Source organism: Diabrotica virgifera, chromosome 8, assembly GCF_917563875.1.
Source record: "Diabrotica virgifera virgifera chromosome 8, PGI_DIABVI_V3a".
Classification (NCBI taxonomy): Eukaryota; Metazoa; Arthropoda; class Insecta; order Coleoptera; family Chrysomelidae; genus Diabrotica; species Diabrotica virgifera.
In genome coordinates this window covers 128,483,628-128,503,593 of record NC_065450.1, presented here as the reverse complement: position 1 = coordinate 128,503,593, position 19,966 = coordinate 128,483,628, and the positions used below count along the sequence as shown (strand labels likewise).

The following is a 19,966-nucleotide window of genomic DNA, read 5'->3' as shown; positions in this document are numbered from 1 at the left end:
ATGTAAATTACGATCTTTCCAGAACGCCGATTATAACGAAACTAAAACCAAATTGTAAAGCACATTCCAGTGATAGGTTAGAAAAATAAGCAAGGTCAAAAATTAAATTTTTAAATATATTTCCAGTAGAATTCTTATATCTGGCGTACAAAGTACGCCAGCGCGTGTAGTTAAAGGTTAAATATAATTAATCATTACCGCTCCACAAATTATTTTACTTATGTTGTGTTTATATGATCTGTAAGTTTCATCGATTCTGAGTGCTTATTTTTGAAAAAATTTGGTTTCAAAGTAAAATTTTTAAAAAATTTAATTTTGAAAAATATGAAGGTTTTTTTTTCAAAATAACTTAAAAATTGTTAGGGATACAAAAAATCTCGAAAAACAAAAAAAGTCAGCGTTACTTTTCTGAATATCATGTATTTTTTTGTTTTTCTGTTAGACAAAAATTGATTAAGATTTGGTGTTTCTAAATTTGCATACATTCATGATCAGTGACTCGTTCAACCCCTTTTAACTACAGCCCTTTCAATAATAAGGACTTTGAACCGATGAAATTTACAGATCATATAAACAATACATGAGTCAAGAAACTTGTGAAGTCGTAACGATTAAGTTCATTTAAGATACTAATTGGGGGTGATTTTCTCGATTTTTTTACCAAAACAAAAAGGGACTAACTTTATTTTGAGCGTAACTTGTTTACTTTTGATGCTAGAAATTTTTTTATAAAAAAAAAATGAAGCTTTTTTTAAACACTTTAAATAAGTTGTAATGAGTTTTCCCCGAAATGTGCTTCATTTTTGGTTATTTCACGTTAAAGTATTCCATTTGGAATTTGACGAATATGAACCTATTTTTCATTAGCTATAACTCTGCTTCTACTAGGTATAGAGACTTGGTATGTATCCCATTTTTTAAAATTTTTTACAGGCTATATTTTTGCTAATAATGTTCTTTCGACAAAATACTTACTATTTGAGTTATTTGCGAAAAACCGTCTAAAAGCGTGGATATTTTGTTGAAAAAATGAACGTATTCACTGCCAAATAACTCGAAAAGTATTGACTTAGTGAAGAAACTCTATAGAACAAAAGTTACTTAAAATTAGCCAGTTTATCCATTTCCTGACTTACTTTTGACGAATATTTTTTCAACCCCAAGAGGGGGTGAAAACCACCCCCCGGGCAAAAGCACACATCGGCACAATATCACTTTTTTTCTTTGACTTGTTAGCTATATGTATGCCAAATTTCATGTCAATCCAAGCGGTTCTTTAAAATTTAGAGGTTTTGCAATATTTTACCGTTAAAGAACGGACTATATTGAAATAGGTCTTGCATGTTGTCTAATGACGGACCAAACACATCAAACCGACAAAACAAAATACAAACTCCTCTCGAATAAAACAAAACTTCATCTTTTCGCAAACTTTTTGAAGACTGGCGTGTTTTGAAACAGTTGGAGTTTTGTTTTCCTGGTCCTGCTCAGAAGCTGTAACATCAAAGGGTTTCGACAAATAGGAATACAATACTGAATACGAATTTTGTATTAATTCGTTGTAAGCCAGTCAATGAAAGCAAGAAGAGGATATTACCTCCGAATTCTATCTTACTGCATGGATTTTAATGAAATTTTGGGAAAAGCCACTACTTATCTCCTAATTCAGAGTCTACCCTATATACTATTGCGCTCTTATCTTGGGGGCGGTCCCCCCCCCTTCTCGGGGGTGAAAATTTTTTGGTTAAAATAACCACGTAAGTAGCTAGAGAACCTAATTCTAAGCAAAAACTGTTCTTTAATTTTTTTTTGAAAACTCAATACTTTTTGAGTTATTCGTGGTTGAAAATTGGCCATTTTTATTCAAACTTAACACCTTTTCGAACGGTTTTTTGCGAATACATACCTTAAAAACTATGCATCTAAGTAAAAAAACTATATATAAATAATAAAGAGATGCGTTAATTCATAAATCTTCTAGTTTTAATACAAAAAGAGATATGGTAGGTGAAAAGAGTTTGTTTTTTGGTACATGCTCAAATCGGTGTATTCAACTGGAAATAACAGAGAAACGGTCGATTTTAGGTGTATAATGGTAGACCTTTAAAATTAGCAATATTGAATGTCGATTACATTCAAACTAAGCGAGATATGCTGCAAAACAAAATTGATGACTAATGTATTTTAAGAAAAAATGAGAAGTATATTTAACCCCTCATCCGCTAGAATTTAAATGCATCGTTTTCCTTTTACAATACCTTTTACTATAGTGTTGTTTCTATGTTCACAAAGTTGGACGAGTTTAAAATGAATGATTTTTGAAAAAAAAAATAAGAACAAATTATAGAGCGCATTTTTTAATTTTCTTAAAAATCTTCCTTTTGCTCCATGTAACTTGAAAATGATAAGAGATGCAGTAATAAAATATCAACGAAATTAAAAAAAACCCTACCTTTTTGTATGGTATCTTTTTTTCGTATCTCTTATTATTTTCAAGTTACATAGAAAGAAAGGAAGATTTTTAAAAAAATTTCAAAATGCGCTCTATAATTTGATCTTATTTTTTTTTTCGAAAACCATTCATTTTAGACCCGTACAAATTTTTGAAATAGAAATAACACTATAATAAAAGGTATTGTCGAAGTAAAAATTGCATAATATTGCATAAATTGCAAAATACATTTAAATTCTGCTGGATGAGAAGTTAAATTAACTTCTCATTTTTTCTTAAAACACATTAGTCATCAATTTTTTTGCAGCATCTCGCTTAGTTTGAACGTAATCTACATCTAATATTGCTCATTTTAAAGGTCTTTTCAAAAAGTATTAGTAGCATTACGCACCTAAAATCGACCGTTTCTCTGTATTTCAAGTTGAATACACCGATTAGAGCATGCACCAAAAAAACAAACTCTTTTCACCTACCATATCTCTTTTTGTATTAGAACTAGAAGATTTATGAAGGAATGAATCTCTTTGTTTTTATAAGCTACAAAAATGTTTTATATAGTATTTTTAGTTGGATACATAGTTTTTAAGGTATTCGCAAAAAATCCGTGGAAAACCGCCATAATATTGTCGTTCGATCTTGTCAGTACGCGTGAGCTAAATTATAATTATGTGAAGTGTTTTTCTTGTAGATGTCAAACCACAGTGATTTAGAAACTTTTATATGATTAAGAAGCTTTAACCTATTTTTGAAGAAGAAACGAAACGATGGATAAAAAAATAAGATTGAGTATCCCATACTGGGCTGAAGTAAAAACTTAAGATATCAGTAATGCTGCAAAAAAAGCAATTAGAAACATTGTATATGATGTGAAAGTAAAAGGGCAACAGGTTTCAATGCCATTGCTTAATGTAGAACTGAAGTAGTTATTTACGTTACAAGACCGGAAAGTGGTGTTTTTCAGGTCGAGCCAAGCAGAAGGCGAGCCCTGGAAGCTTGGGGGGAGACCTGAAAAACACTAATTTTCGGTCGCGTGACGTAAATGACTTTGGGTGTAAATTTCATTCTTTATTTTATTTTACTTTATATAATACAATGATTAACAAATACTAAAACTACATACTAAATATAACTGCATAGACTGAATAAATAGGTACATTATCCAGAAAGTGTACATTGGTCGGTCTTTGAAAAAAAAAGTAAGTTTGTGTTTTTTTTGTTATAAAATAACGAACGTCTTGCAGGGTTTCTTGGACTGTAGTGTTTTACTTTTTAATGTCACTTCTTACTATCATGTATGTACTTTATTCCGTAGATGAGGACATCTATTTGATTTTATATAAAAAGCTGTTTTCAAACATTTTCGCAGAACTATGTTTTACAATGTATTAGTATATAAAAGTAACTAATTACTAAATCGTCAATTAATTAATTAAGTAATTAATACGTAGTTTTTTGCGATAAAAAACAATTCATGGCTGAAACGATTAATAAGCACAATTTATGGTACACATTTTATATACATATAACAACATTGCGATGAAAATAATAAATCGAATTTAAAATAAAGATGGTTTAGTCTAACCAAAAATTCCATCCTCCCTGGCATAACATTCCACATTCACAGATCTGATTTCATAAATTTAAAAGTAGCACTCAAGACTTTACGTGAAAATTTATGATCCGACGTGCCCTGTGAATACTACATCTCATTTTACAAATATCATGTCTTAATGTTACACTCGGAAAATGGGGGCATGTCTTTGAGCTTATCTTGATAAAAGTCATTTTATTATTTAAGATTCATACATTTGCTTAAAGTTCAAATTATAAATGTGTACAAATAATATACACGGTGTAACAAAAAGGCAGGTCATAAATTAAATCACATATTCTGGAACCAAAAATAACTTACCTTAGTAATTAACTTACCTTAGTACAAAAATGTGCACATGAAAACAGTTACAACCCTTTGAAGTTACAAAATGAAAATAGATTTTTTCCAATATATCGAAAACTATTGAGATTTTTTATTGACATTGGTCATGTGGCATTCTTATGAGAGGAAAATCTTTAAAAAATAATAGTAAAATTTGTCCACCCCATAAAAATTTTTATAGGGGTTTTGTTCCCTTAAACCCCGCCCCCCTCCCAACTGTTGTGTACGTTCCAATTAAACTACTGTGATACCATTAGTTAACACAATCAAGTCAGTTTTTATCGAGATGCGGCTTCTTTTTTAATATTTTTACATAAAAATTATAAGGGGGTTTTGTTCCCTTAAACCCCCCCAAATGTTTGTGTACGTTCCAATTAAATTGTTATTGTGGTAAAATTTGTTAAACAATGTTTTTAAAACTTATTTGCCTGTTAGTATTTTTTCGATAAGCCAGTGTTTATCGAGATGTGGCTTCTTCTTTAATATGTTTCAAAATATATGTTCCAAAAAAATGTAAATTATAAATAAATTTTCATATTATTACCAGGTCTCTATAATCTTTATACAACCATTTACAAATATGTGGTGGATATTACAAATGTTCAAAATATCTCGATAAAAACTGGCATATCTAAAAAGTACTAAGTGGCAAAAAATTTTAAAAACATTGTGTTTAACTAATGGTATCACAAAAATAATTTAATTGGAACGTACACGAAAGTTTGGGAGGGTTTAAGGGAACAAATCCCCCATAAAATGTTTATGGGGTGCACAAATTTCTCTGTTATTTTTTTAAAATGTTGCTAGCATAAGAATAATACATATCCATTTTCAATAAAAAATCTCTAGTTTTTGATATATTGGAAAAAATATATTTTCATTTTGTAACTTCAAATGGCTGTAACTTTTTTATGCGCACATTTGAACTAAGGTAAGTTAGGTTCAATCAAACTATTTTTGGTCCAAGAATATGTGATTTAATTTATGACCCACCTTTTGGTTACACCCTTTATATTTCTACGCCAAAAATGCAAAGCAGAAAAAAATATTCCTGATTTAGTGTAGGAAACAAAGGTTGAACCTTGCAAAATGGACACAAGTCCGGTTTTATTTTTTTTCTGGTATATCAAGGGGTGCTTATTATAAGACTAACTTTTTCTGAAAAAATTTCGCCCCGGAACCTCCCTTTTCACCCCTTTAAAGGGGGTAATTTGTGGTTTTTGCGGAACGTAGCCCTTCCTGTAACTTTTACAAAAAATTTCTTTTATAAAAATATGAAGAGGACTATATTTTCTACGATTTATTTCCGACACCATCTCTCTATCATCCACCGTTTAGCGGGGGTGACGCCCTAAAGTTGACAAGTTTTTAAAAAAGATGTTTTAAAAAAAATATATTTTTCCCTAACTTTAACGGAAATTAAGAAGAAATCCTGCGACAATTATTCACAAATAATTGACTGATTTTTTGGTATATGTTTCGCTTAAGGGTAATTGCCCTTTTTTTAATTACAGGGTGTTACATTTTAAAAAACCTCTTTTTATACCATCTGAACCGTTTATGCTATAGTAAAAAGACTTTCAGCGATTACCCATGTATTGGTGTTATTTACAAATTTGTATAATGCACCCCCATTTTTTCCCCGGAACCACCCAAAAAAAAAGAAGAATTAATAAATAAATTGATTTTCTTGGAATCCTTCACATACAATGCCCTTTATTAATATGCTTCATATATCATTTTGTGCACGCTATTATTACCCATGCATGGACACCAAAAGCAATTTCCTAGTGCAACCCCTGTAGCAAAAAAAATAAATAAAATGAGGGGTTGAAATTTTTTTTTTGTTTTTTGCTTTTTGATCCATATGGGCATATGCTTCATCAATAGTGCTTTTCAAAAATATATATGGTTATTGCAACATCTCTGCGAAAACCACCCCTATCCTTGAAAATATACTGCAGAAACTACCCCTATCCCTTGGCGAGCATGTTTTTACGATTTTCTCATTACCTATGTATTCTTTTTAAACAAAACTTATACAAGGTTAAAGACCACTATTTACTCTAAAAATTATGTCCTATTCATTTTTTCGTATAAGCAACCGTTACGGCACAGTGGCGCCGTAAACCTCATTTATGCTTTGGCGGGCTCCAGTTTTTGTTTTTTTTTTCGTCATCTGTTCGTTTTACTGATAAAGTACTTATGCAAAATAAAACAACACAGTGTAACCTACAAATTATGACTCATGCATATTTTACATTCTTTGCTCCCCAAAGCCACAGTGGTGGCCCAAAATAAATTTTTGCATATTTTCGCCACCTATATGCATTTTATTGCATTAATGCTACCTTAACAGCACAATATTTACCCTTAGGTGGTCGCTACGCAGTGGCGGATCCAGGGAGGGGTGATGGGGGTGATCACCTCCCCCCCTCTCAAACCAAGTGATATTATATTCAAAGATTATAAAAATATTCATTTATTTTTATAGAAATTTAACCAATTGGCACCCCCCTCTTAACGATGCTGGATCCGCCACTGTCGCTAAAGCATAAATGTCATTCTTATAAAAATAATATTAATATAATATAAGTATTTCTATAAAAATAAATGAATATTTTTATAATCTTCAAATATAATATCACTTGGTTTGAGAGGGGTGGGGGTGATCGCCCCCATCACCCCTCCCTGGATCCGCCACTGCTTAGCGACCACTTAGGGGTGAATATTGTGCTATTAAGGTAGCATTAACGCAATAAAATGCGTGTAGGTGGCGAAAATATGAAAAAATTTATTTGGGCCACCACTGTAGCTTTGGGGAGCAAAGAATGTAAAATGTGCATAGGTCATGATTTGTAGGTAACACTGTGTTGTTTTATTTTACATAAGTACTTTATCAATAAAACAAACAGATGACGAAAAAATAAACAAAAACTGGAGCCCGTCAAAGCATATATGAGGTTTACGGCGCCACTGTGCCGTAACGGTTGCTTAAACGAAAAAAATGAATACGACCTAATTTTTAGAGTAAATAGTGGTCTTTAACCTTGTATAAATTTTGTTTAAAAAAAATGAATAGGTAATGAGAAAATCGTAAAAACATGCTGGATAAGGTATAGGGGTAGTTTCTGCAGTATATTTTCAAGGATAGGGGTGGTTTGCGCAGGGATGTTGCAATAACCATATATATTTTTGAAAAGCACTATTGATGAAGCATATGCCCATATGGATCAAAAAGCAAAAAACAAAAAAAAAATTTCAACCCCCCATTTTATTTATTGTTTTTGGCTACAGGGGTTGTACTAGGAAATCGGTTTTAGTGTCCATGCATGGGTAATAATAACTTGCACAAAATGATATGTGAAGCATATTAATGAAGGGCATTGTGTGTGAAGGATTCCAAGAAAATCACTTTATTTATTAATTCTTCTTTTTTTTTGGGTGGTTCCGGGGAAAAAATGGGGGTGCATTATACAAATTTGTAAATAACACCAGTACATGGGTAATCGCTGAAAGTCTTTTTACTCTAGCATAAACGGTTCAGATGGTATAAAAAGGGGTTTTTTTAAAATGTAACACCCTGTAATTAAAAAAAAGGGCAATTACCCTTAAGTGAAGCCTATACCAAAAAATCAATCATCTATTTGTGAATAATTTCGGTAGCATTTCTTTTTAATTTTCATTACAGTTAGGGAAATATATTTTTTTTTTAAAAACATCTTTTTTAAAAACTTGTCAACTTTGGGGCGCCACCCTTGCTAAACGGTGGATGATAGAGAGATGCTGTCGAAAATAAATCGTAGAAAATATAGTCCTCTTCATATTTCTATAAAAGAAATTTTTTGTAAAAGGTACAGGAAGGGCTACGTTCTGCAAAAACCATAAATTACCCCCTTTAAAGGGGTGGAAAGGGGGGTTCCGGGGCGAAATTTTTTCAGAAAAAGTTAGTCTTATAATAAGCACCCCTTGATATGCCAGAAAAAAAATAAAACCGGACTTGTGTCCATTTTGCAAGGTTCAACCTCTGTTTCCTACACTAATTGACTATGCGACAAAAACACTAGTAATCTTTGGTCAAAATTATGGATGGCCTTTTTAGTAAATAAAATGCACTCTCTTTTGTTTTTAAACTTTAGTAAAATGTATTATTTTCAGCAGAACATCAAAAAGCGGTCACAAACTAGTTATAACGTCAATAATTGAAAAACATAAAAAATAGAAAAAATTTGTCATTGCTTTCTGAAATTATTAAAAACAAACCAATAGATTCATTCCCCATACGGTTTAAATGTAATTTACTTTTAATAATAATCTCACCCATAATACTCCAGGGAAATAAGGAGAAAATAGACCATGTTCGGGACACTGAATTCCTGGTATCTGATAACTTTTTAGTTATTATAGACCTATATGAAGAAAAGCTACATGTTTCCTGCCTAGAGTTCGAGGCCGTTTTTTTAATTATTAACAATTTAGTGCAAAAAAGGTGATTTTTTCGATTTTTGCACCATCAAAAACCGATTTTTCGATTTTTTCGATTTTAAAATGCTGATTTTTGAAAGTTAAAATGTCAATTTGTTGCCTGGCAAACTGCAAAATAAATCTAACAATAAAACACTGAAAACGTTTGTTTTCTATACTTCCACAAAATTTATTATAACTAAGTGACTACAGCTGTTTCGGCTGGAAGTATAGAAAACAAACATCAAGTAACGTTCGAATCCATCAATTATGCAAAATAAATTAAAATCGATATTTGTTAGTAAATTTTATTAAGACTAACGTAGAACTTTGGTATTTTTCCCAAAGTTGGGCATTGGGGCAATTAACGACCTTCCGAATTTGAGACCTATCCATTAATTAGTTAAAAGTTATTCTATTTGTTTATCCTAGACAGTAGCGTACTGATAGATCAGCGGGCCCTGGTTCCAGTTGGAATGCGGGCCCCTCCCAATAAAAACACATATTGTACAAAAGTTTTTAATAAACATTAAATATAAATCAACATATAAAAACTCAAGCTAATTTAAAACAGTAAAATAATATTAATCCTATCGTTTTTCATACTGACATGACTGATCACTTTACTCCAGCCGTTTTTATACCTAAATAATGAAACTCAAAAATTTTCTGCATCTAAGGCCTAGATCCCGCGTACCAAAAAAATGTTTATTAACAGCAAGCTGAAAATTTGTTAACAGCTTAACGGTGTCTAGTCGTACAAACTTTGATATATGGGAACACTGGAACAGGGGAAGTTTTATTTGTAGAACGTGATTTTAATTGTGGAACTTGTCATCCTGACACGTTTATGATTGTGAAAACTAGCAGGTTGTTTTTAAGTTCATTCAAGATCAAACTTTGTGTATAGTCTAAGAGCTGGGAGCGGATTTTGTGCGTGATAAGTAATATGGAAAAACTATACAGGGATATGTTGAATTAGTTGTGTACATGCCTTTCACCAACGGCCGGAAACCAGAGTCGGGGCCGAGGGTAGTTATAAGGGGTCAAAGTCGCGGTTTTTATTATTTTTTTATGACGCTCATGATCGAGATAGTGCACCAACATGGGAATAAGTAGGTCATGACGAACCTAAGTAAAATATCTAGGGGCGCAACACTGCGTGGCCGACAAAGAGGTGGGGGTAGGGGTGAATATAAAAAATATAAGGGGTTTTTTGCGACGTTCGTGATTGAGATAGTGCACCAAAATTTGGGTATAAGTAGACCATGACATAAATAAGTAAAATTCCCAGAGCCGGAAACCAGAGTGGGGGAGGAAGGTAGTTATAAGGGGTCAAAGTCCCGTTCTTTATTTTTTTTTGTGACGCTCATGATCGAGATTTTGTGCACCAAATTTTGGGAATGAGTAGGTCACGACGTAACTAAGCAAAATCTCCAGGAGTGGAACGCTGCGTGGCCGACAAAGGGGTGGGACAGGGGTGAATATAAAAAATGTAAGGGGTTTTTTGCGACGTTCGTAGCGATTTTATTATTTTTTTTGTGGCGCTCATGATGGAGATAGTGCACCAAATTTTGGGAGTAAGTAGGTCATGACGTAACTAAGTAAAATCTCCAGGGGCGGAACGCTGCTTGGTGTACAAAGGCATGGTAGGCAGGGGAGAGTATAAAAATATATGGGGGTTTTTTTGCCGTTCGTGATCGAGGTAGTGCACCAAAATTTGGGAATAAGTAGATAATGACATTACTAATTAAAATATCCAGGGACGGAACGCTGTGTGGGGGACAAATGTTGTGCCGGGTCACAAAAAAAATAATACACACTGTGACTTTGACCCCTTAAAACTACCCTCATCCCCAACTCTGGTTTCCGGCTCTGGGGATTTTACTTAGTCAAGTCATGGTCTACTTATTCCCAAATTTTGGTGCACTATCTCAATCTAGGCCGTTGTAAAAACCCCTTATATTTTTTATATTCACACCTACCCCCACCCCTTTATCGGCCACGCAGCTTTCCACCCCTGGAGATTGTACTTAGTTACCTCATGACCTACTTATTACCAAATTTTGGTGCACTATCTCAATCATGAATGTCACAAAAAATAATAAAAACGGCGACTTTGACCCCTTATAACTACCCTCGTCCCGCACCTCGGGTTTCCGGCTCCGAGGATTTTACTTAGTTATGTCATGGTCTACTTATTTCCAAATTTTGGTGCACTCTCTCAATCACGAACGTCACAAAAAAACCCTTATATTTTTTGTATTCACCCCTGCCCCACCCCTTTGTCGGCCACGCAGCGTGCCACCCCTTTGTCGGCCACGCAGCGTGCCACCCCTGGAGATTTTACTTAGTTACGTCATGACCTACTTATTCTCAAATTTTTATTGCACTATCTCGATCATGAGCGTCACAAAAAAAAATAATAAAAACGGCGACTTTCACCCTTATAACTACCCTCGTCCCCCACTCTGGTTTCCGGCTCTGGGGATTTTACGTAGTAATGTCATGATCTACTTATTCCCAAATTTTGGTCCACTATCTCAATCACGAACGTCGCAAAAAAACCCTTTATATTTCTTATATTCACCCCTATCCCCACCCCTTTGTCGGCCACGCAGCGTGCCACCCCTGCAGATTTTACTTAGTTACGTCATGACCTACTTATTTCCAAATTTTTATTGCACTATCTCGATGAGTGTCACAAAAGAAAATAATAAAAACCGCGACTTTGACCCCTTATAACTACCCTCAGCCCCGACTCTGGTTTCTGGCCGTTGGTGAAAGTCATGTACACAACTAATTCAACATATCCCCGTATAGTTTTTCCATATTACTTATCACGCACAAAATCCGCTTCTATCTCTCCGACTAGTACAATATATGAAAAAATGTTTGTCCGACAAATACGTTAGGCATTTTAATAAGTCCGGCACGTAGAACATGTCAAATGGCAGGAATTATTTTGGTGATAGATAGCAAGATAGCAGTGTGATTTTTGCATGAGAGTTTAATGAAAGTGTAACAAATCAATTGGAAGTTCTGTCCGACAAAATACATTGGATATTTTCGTAGTCTGACGTTTGAAACCTGTAACCTGTTCCAGAATTAAAACTTTCCCTGTTCCAGTGTTCCCCTACATCAAAGTTTGTCCGACTAGACACCGTTAAGCTATTATCAAATTCTCAGCTTGCTATTAATAAACTTTTTCTAGTTCGCGGGATCCAGGCCTGTACAGTCATAATTAAAAAGCTGAATATCGGAAAACAGCTTTTAAAAAATGAACATTAGATGAAATTTATATTAACAAAATAGATTCTCAAATTGCATATAATATATTATCATGTGTATGATACATCTATAAATAAGTTAAATAATTACAAATAATCCTGTAGGAGTAGGGAGATAAAACGCTTAAATAAAAAATAGCAAAAATAAAACCTTGGATAACGGTGGGGTACATATATATTTAATCAAACGACGAGATTTTCTTAAATAAGAAAGAGATAAGTTAAATAATTACAAATTAATAATCCTCTAGGAGTAGGGAGATAAAACGCTTAAATACAAAATAGCAAAAATAAAATCTTGTATAACGGTGGGGTACATATATTTAATCAAACGACGAGATTTTCTTAAAAAGAAATTAATAAAGCAATTTTCGCCAACACTTAGGGATAGGCGCAAATTTCGGCTTCAATGTATTTTAAATGCATTCATTGTATTCGAATACTGAGAAAACTAGTAGGTATTTTTTTTTAATTTAAACGCAGAATGAAAGATTACGTTATTACCGATGGCCGAAAGTCCCTGAAAACTTATATAATGTTTATAAATAAGTTAAAGGGGTGAAAATAAAAATAGAAAATTTAGTGTGATTTTTAATTTCAAATATCTCATTCAAAAGAAACTTTGTATTTATTCTAAGGGACTTTTGGCCCTCTGTAATAATAAGGTTGTTGCAACAAGTGAAGAATTTGGTCTGTCACTAAACATAAAGAAAACGAAATTCATGGTTATATCAAAGAAAAATATTAGAAACATCAATCTACACGTAAATAATAAGACGATAGAACGAGTTCAGAATTATAACTATTTAGGGACGAACATTAGTGAAACAAACGATTATACCAAAGAAATCCGAATTAGAATAGAAAAGGCTAGAAGTGCATTCACTAATATGAAACAAATATTGTGTAGTAGATACCTCAGATCTTAGAAAACGAGTACTTTTTAAAATGTTATATATTTTCTGTTCTTTTGTATGGTGTGGAGACATGGACTCTCAATAAACAATGCCTCAATAGATTGGAAGCATTTGAGATGTGGACGTATCGAAGAGTGCTGAGAATCTCCTGGACATGCAGAATAACAATGAGGAAGTACTAAGGAGAATACAGAACAGCAGGGAGATACTGGATTCCATCAAAATAAGAAAACTTCAATACTTGGGTCATATAACACGTGGTGACAGATATGAACTCCTAAAATTAATTATGCAGGGAAAGATTCAAGGAAGGCGCAGCATAGGTAGGAGAAAAATGTCCTGGCTGAGAAATCTCAGAGAATGGTTTGGATGCAGCTCAACTGAACTCTTTCGGGCTGTAGTGTCGAAAGTGAGAATAGCAATGATGATTGCCAACCTTCGTCGCGGAGATGGCACGTAAAGAAGAAGAATAAGCTGGCGGTAATAAGATAGCCGGTGGTATCCAATAGACGCCGTACAGCGTATATTGGAGACCACAGCCTTAGATCGCGGTCTTAGCTCTTAGATATTTCAAACTGTAACTGTACTGATTAAACTTACTAACTGCAGTGACTGCTTCCACATATGAAGGGCGAAAGTTCTGATATGTACCTGTAAGTTCGGTTGTCCTCATTTTTGTCTATACTTAGAATTTAATTTCAGTTATTTTATCAGAATTACCTCAAAGTAGGTAAAAGCTGAAGAATGAAGGTGCTTTAAATGCGAACAAAAGGAGCATCGAGCGTCTAATTTATTGTCTTGGGATTATTTTTATAACCTTCGTATAAAACTTACATAATATCTCAATATCCAAATTTCTACAACTTTGTAGTTTACAACAACTATTCATGGATCGTGCTGATATAAATATAAGTGTTTGTGTTAGTAGGTACAAGCGGTTATTCTTTAATCCAGGGCTTCGGCTTAAGCAGGTAAAAAGAGTACAGAACCTGACAAAAGCGTTCCCTATGTTTCTTAATAAATTTTGTTTTCAAATTCTTTGATAAATAGGTATTATTCGTTTTTATTTATAATTACCTACACAAAACAAACATTTATTAAACAGTTACATTTCCTAGTTTGTACTTGTGTAGTTCAAAATGTCCCCATCAAATTATAAAAAAACAGAAACAAAAAGCGTATTAGAGCGGGCCCCTGCGGTACCCGGGCCTGGTTCCGCGGAACCCGCGGAACCATTCTCACTACGCCACTGATCCTAGAGACTTTTGTTTTGCAATAACATAAGACAGAAAATAATGAAGATAGGGCAATTCTGCGTATGGCAAATGAAAGTAGAAGAGTTATACTATCAAAATGTATTAAAAAATAATAAAAAAATTATTTATTACAGTTAAAAATCCAAATGCCAAATTTTTTAAAATTTTGTGTTTTATAAACATTTAGAGTAACTTTAAAAATATTGTCCGTAGAAAAAATATTTTTAAATATTCAAAAAGCTGGTATACTACACGAGTTTTCTAAAATTTACTTCAAATGGCGACTAGTCGTGGACGCAGGAAGCCTACAAATCCACGAATTCTTAAACCAAAAACACAAATTAACAAAATATTTAACAATAAAACACTGAAAACGTTTGTTTTCTATACTTCCACAAAAATTTTTGTGGAAGTACAGAAAACAAACGTTTTCAGTGTTTCATTGTTAGATAAAATGAACTTCCATCAAGTAACGGTCGAATCCATCAATTATAACAAAATATTTTTTCCAAAAATGAATTTTTTTAACCGTACTAACTATGATTTTTAATCATAGAAAAACCGCTTGTATTGACATGAAATTTGGCACAAACAAAGGTAACATGTCAAAGAGGAGAAGTGATATTTTGCCAATGTGCTTTTGCCCTGGGAGTGTGTTTTACCCCTTCTCGGGGGTGAAAAAATACACGTTCAAAATAAATCGGTTTTTTGCAAATAACTCAAAAAGTAAGTATTTTATCCAAAAAAAACATTGTTAGAAAAAATATAGCTTCTAAAAAAGTAAAAAAATGGTGTAGGTATGTATGAACTCACTAGACCCAGTAGAAGCAAAGTTGTAGGTAATGAAAAATAGGTTCATATCCGTCAAATTTCAAAGCGAATATTTCAACGTGAAATAACCATAAAATAATGCAATTTTTGGGGATTATGGGGAATATCCATTAAAATGTTAGTATCTTAAATCAAATTAATCGTTACCGCTTCACAAGTTACTTTACTTAAGTATTATTTATATGATCTGTTAGTTTCATCGGTTTAAAGGGCTTATTTAAAAAAATTGATTTAAAGTGATTTTTTTTAATTTTTAATTTTGAAAAAAATTTATTAGTGATACCAAAAATCATAAAGAGTAAAAAAATGTAGGATTTGCTTTCTGAATATTTCGGATTTTTTGTTTTTCTATAAGGCAAAAATTGGTTAATATATGGCTGTTCAAAATTTGCATACACTTGTGATGTCAGTTTATCCATTTCCGGATTTTGAACGTATATTTTTTCACCCCCGAGAAAGGGTGAAAGTCACTCCCATGGCAAAAGCACACATCGGCACAATATTATTTTTCTTCTTTGACATATTACCTATGTGTATGCCAAATTTCATGTCAATCTAAGCGGTTCTTTAAAATTTATAGGTTTTGCAATATTTTACTGTCAGTGAACTGACTAAAAATTGAAGTACACTTTAATAAATAAATTATCTTTAATAAATAATTATTTATTAAAAATAATTATTTCTATTTATTAAAGTATATAACTTTTTCTATTATTACTAATGATACTGTGATGAAGAAATAGATTTTTGAAAGATAATTTTTTTTAATTTTTTTTAACAAATTATACTGTTATTTAATTAATAAATTTATAAACAAATTGCATATTTGTAATGTACGTAGAAATTACATTACAAAAAAAGATCAAATTCCATTGAGTTGATCCGAAGATATAAAAGATTTTAGTAGTTTAAAATTGCTTGTTCGGTATTTGAACTCGGTGGATTTGTAGGTTCCCCCTAGTCACCATTTGAGCTACATATTTGAAAATTCGTAGAGGGTCCTGTGTAGGTACAATGTTTGTGCAAATTTTTTGAAAAAAAATACAAATCCCATTCTTTAAAATAACATTAATTAGGTTCCTTAATTATTATCAACAAATTAGCTGTGAATTAAAAAATCATGACTAACTTTGGCCCAAATTGACATAGGCCCAAATATTTTTAAAGGTATTCTCAAGGTTTATAAACTACAAAATTAAAAAAAACATTTCATTAGGATTTTTGACTATAGTAAGTAATTCTTTATCTTTTTTTAATACGCATGGATAATATAAGTCTTCTACTTTCACTTGGCATTCGTAGAATGGCCCTACCTTCATTATTTTCTATCTTATATTATTGCAAAAAATGGGTCTCTGGGATAAACAAATATAATAACTTTTAAATCAATTAATGGATCGAATTCAAATTTTGAGGGTTTGTAAAGTACCCTAATACACAACTTGGGGTGAAACAACAAAGTTCTACGTTAGTTTTAATAAAAGTTATTAACAAATAACGATTTCCACTTATTTTACAGTTTGCGACGTTTTAACTTTAAAAAATCGGCATTTTGAAGCTTTTTTAATGTTGTAAAAAATTAATTATATTTAATTTTATGTCACTTACTTAGCTTTTAATTGGGGTGCAAGAAATCGAAAAAATCGCGATTTGTGCAATAAATTTGTTAATAATTAAAAATTGGCTCCGAGCTTTAGGCAGGAAATAGGTTAGGTACAGTCGGAAAAATGAAAGAATACCCATGAACGAACATATAAAACACGCTGTATTTTCCTGTCACCGTGTCACAAAGAAAATTGTCCAGTGCAAGTACATGTAACAATAATTATTACATGTACTTGCGCTGGCCAATTTTTTGTGTGACACGGTGACAGGAAAATACAGCGTGTTTTATATGTTCGTTCATGGGTATTCTTTCATTTTTCCGACTGTAGGTTTTCTGTCTATAGGTCTACAATAACTATGAAAGTTATCAGCTACCTGGATAATACAGTGTCATGAGAAAAACATTATTTCCCTTAACTATAAGGAATATTAAATTCTACATCTACCTTATAATAATTTATCCACATTAATATTTTATAATTTGCGAAGGTTTATTAAAAATGGTTTCCCTGCTGTCTGTATAAATCTATGTATACTTAAATGACTTCTCTTCTTTAAGTACCAAATATTAGCATATAAACAACATATCCTCTTTTAATTTTTTTTATTCTTTGTTCAGAAACTTAATTGTGTTTTTTATTTTGCAGTGAAAGAAAATACAAATAACGGTCGTCCACAACCGTTGCTCCAGGAACCTCATTTTGGATCACGACCGCAACCATACAGTAAGTTTTTTTTATTCAATTTTTGTATTACTAATACAACATAAAACATGAATATTTAGAACATGCGAATGGCATCTTCTTTTCTTCTTCTTCTTCTTCTTCTTCTTCTTCTTAAGTCAGAGAAAACTCGTTAGTCTCTGACACTTGGTCGTACAATTTCTTTTTTTTTCCTTAAACTCTTAATAAGTCATGTGGCCTCAAGAAGGCCAACATATTTCTTATTGGTAGTTTTAGGATCTCTTCTGGTTCAATTCCCAGTTGTCCAGTGAATTCCTGCCTCACATCACTTAGCACGTTGCAATGGCATGGGATGTGTATGGCCGTCTCTTCTTCCATTTTGCACTTTCTGCACCATTAGTTTGTGTAGGTGGTTTCTTTAACAGCAAGTTAAGTCACCATTTCAGTGAACGTTTATGCTTATAGCATATCGATGGTGAAAGTTCTCAACCTATGTCAATTTTTGGATATTTTGTTTTGTTGCCCTAAAATTAAAGAGAAATATGTATTTTGACTGTTTACAAGCTCCTATGTCGTTAATTCATGTATGGCCATCTATAAGCCAATTAATGAAATAACGACATAGGAGATGTAAATAGTAAAAATACATATTTTTCTTTAATTTAGGGTAACAAAACAAAATAGCCAAAAAATTGTCATAGGAGGTTGGGAACTTTCACCATCGATATTCTAGTATTGAAATTATTGAGTTTTTTTTCTTCTCATTCTTCTTAATGGACAAAGCAACAATGCAACTCTCGGTATGTTCCAAGTCACACCAGTGTTTTTGTGGTTGTGCAATGCTTCTTCACGCTATTTGCATTTTTCTCAAGATGTTCTTAGTTTTTTTGTTTTGCGCCATTCTATCAATATGTTTATTCCATATACAGTCGGAAAAATGAAAGAATACCCATGACCGAACATATAAAACACGCTATATTTTACTGTTACCGTGTCACAAAGAAAATTGTCCAGTGCAAGTACATGTAACAATAATTATTACATGTACTTGCGCTGGCCAATTTTTTGTGTGACACGGTGACAGGAAAATACAGCGTGTTTTATATGTTCGGTCATGGGTATTCTTTCATTTTTTCTACTGTATGTATTCTATTTTTGTTTGTGTATCCATATGAAAGAGGGGGAAAACAATCAAAGTCACAGGAAACTAGTTTGGAGAAAAACTAAAATTAAAATTTACGTCAATGTATAATTTGTACATAATTTGTAATACCTGCATTCCTCACAAATTACCTGCATTTGTGAGGACTGCAATCATTTTTTCCCTGTTTTAAAACTGCTATCTTACAGTATTCTTAACAATGTTTACAAAAAACACAAAACCCGATATTTTCACTTTATTTATGTGACTTTGATCATTTTTCCCTTGTATCCTTTATATTTTAACCGAATTTATTTTGCACTGCCTTCTGGTGTTTTTACTTCTTTTCCAATAATATAAAATGTTGTCTCTTATCAATAGGGCTTTTCATTCAGTCATTTGTTTCGAGCTTCTGTCATGTGTCAAATAATATTAATATATCTACATCATACGTTATTGATATATACCAATAATACAAACCAAAGACGTATGATGTAGATATATTAATATTATGTGACACATGACAGAAGCTCGAAACAAATGACAATCCATGAAAAGCCCTATTCGAGGCTACAACAACAACTCTCAGAATTTCACTCAAAATATGCCTAATGCCATGTTTGTTTCATAACACAGAGTTTAGTCTTCTTATACATAAACAAATTTTTTAAACCTATTTTTTATAACTTCTGTAATTGTTTTTGTGTTTGATATTATGAATCCTAAATACTTATATTTACGTGTTCATTTGATATTTCTTCCGTCGTATATTTCTATCTGGCTTTATTGTTGCTTTCTATTGTTCAGTATTCGCTAAAATATTATGTTTATATGAGATTTGTATTATTAGGGGAGTGCAATTAGAACGAAAACATGCATTGTTTCGGAAAAATTCAAAAAGCTTATATTTTTTTAAAACTTTTTTATTAATTGTTTATTAATTATTTAAACAATAACAACTGTTTTGTATAAATAATTTTAAAAATATCGTTAAATTCATCATTTTACTTTGATCAAATATGTTTCTATTTTGTTTTTGATTATGCTGAATCTGAATATGGCATTGCAATTTGAAAATTCTTATAAGTACAGAAGCTCTTATACAGTGTGTCTGCGTAGCTAGAAACCACATGGAAAACTTTTTTATTATCAATTTTACGAAAAAAAAAAAGGTATTTTTAATAAAATGCTCTCGATAGTCAAAAATCTAAAACTCAACCATCAGATATCAAATTTTATCAATTTTATACGAGTTATGCCAAAAATATGAATTTCGTTAAGAGTAAAGTACCTTTATATTCCAGAATATCAAAAAATTATATTATGAAAAGTTGTTTGAAATTAGAAACTATGTCTAAATAATATACAATTACATCATTCTAATCGAAAAA

At 32.1% G+C, this 19,966-nt stretch overlaps 1 protein-coding gene across 1 annotated transcript in view; it reads left to right on the top strand.

Annotated features, from left to right (window-relative positions):
* Window positions 1–19,966, top strand: part of LOC126890260 (heterogeneous nuclear ribonucleoprotein L) — a 296,962-nt gene that overhangs the window by 194,190 nt on the left and 82,806 nt on the right. The window contains exon 3 of the mRNA XM_050659118.1: window positions 17,399–17,476. Within this exon, the coding sequence (XP_050515075.1) occupies window positions 17,399–17,476 (78 nt within the window). The remainder of the gene's footprint in view (window positions 1–17,398; window positions 17,477–19,966) is intronic.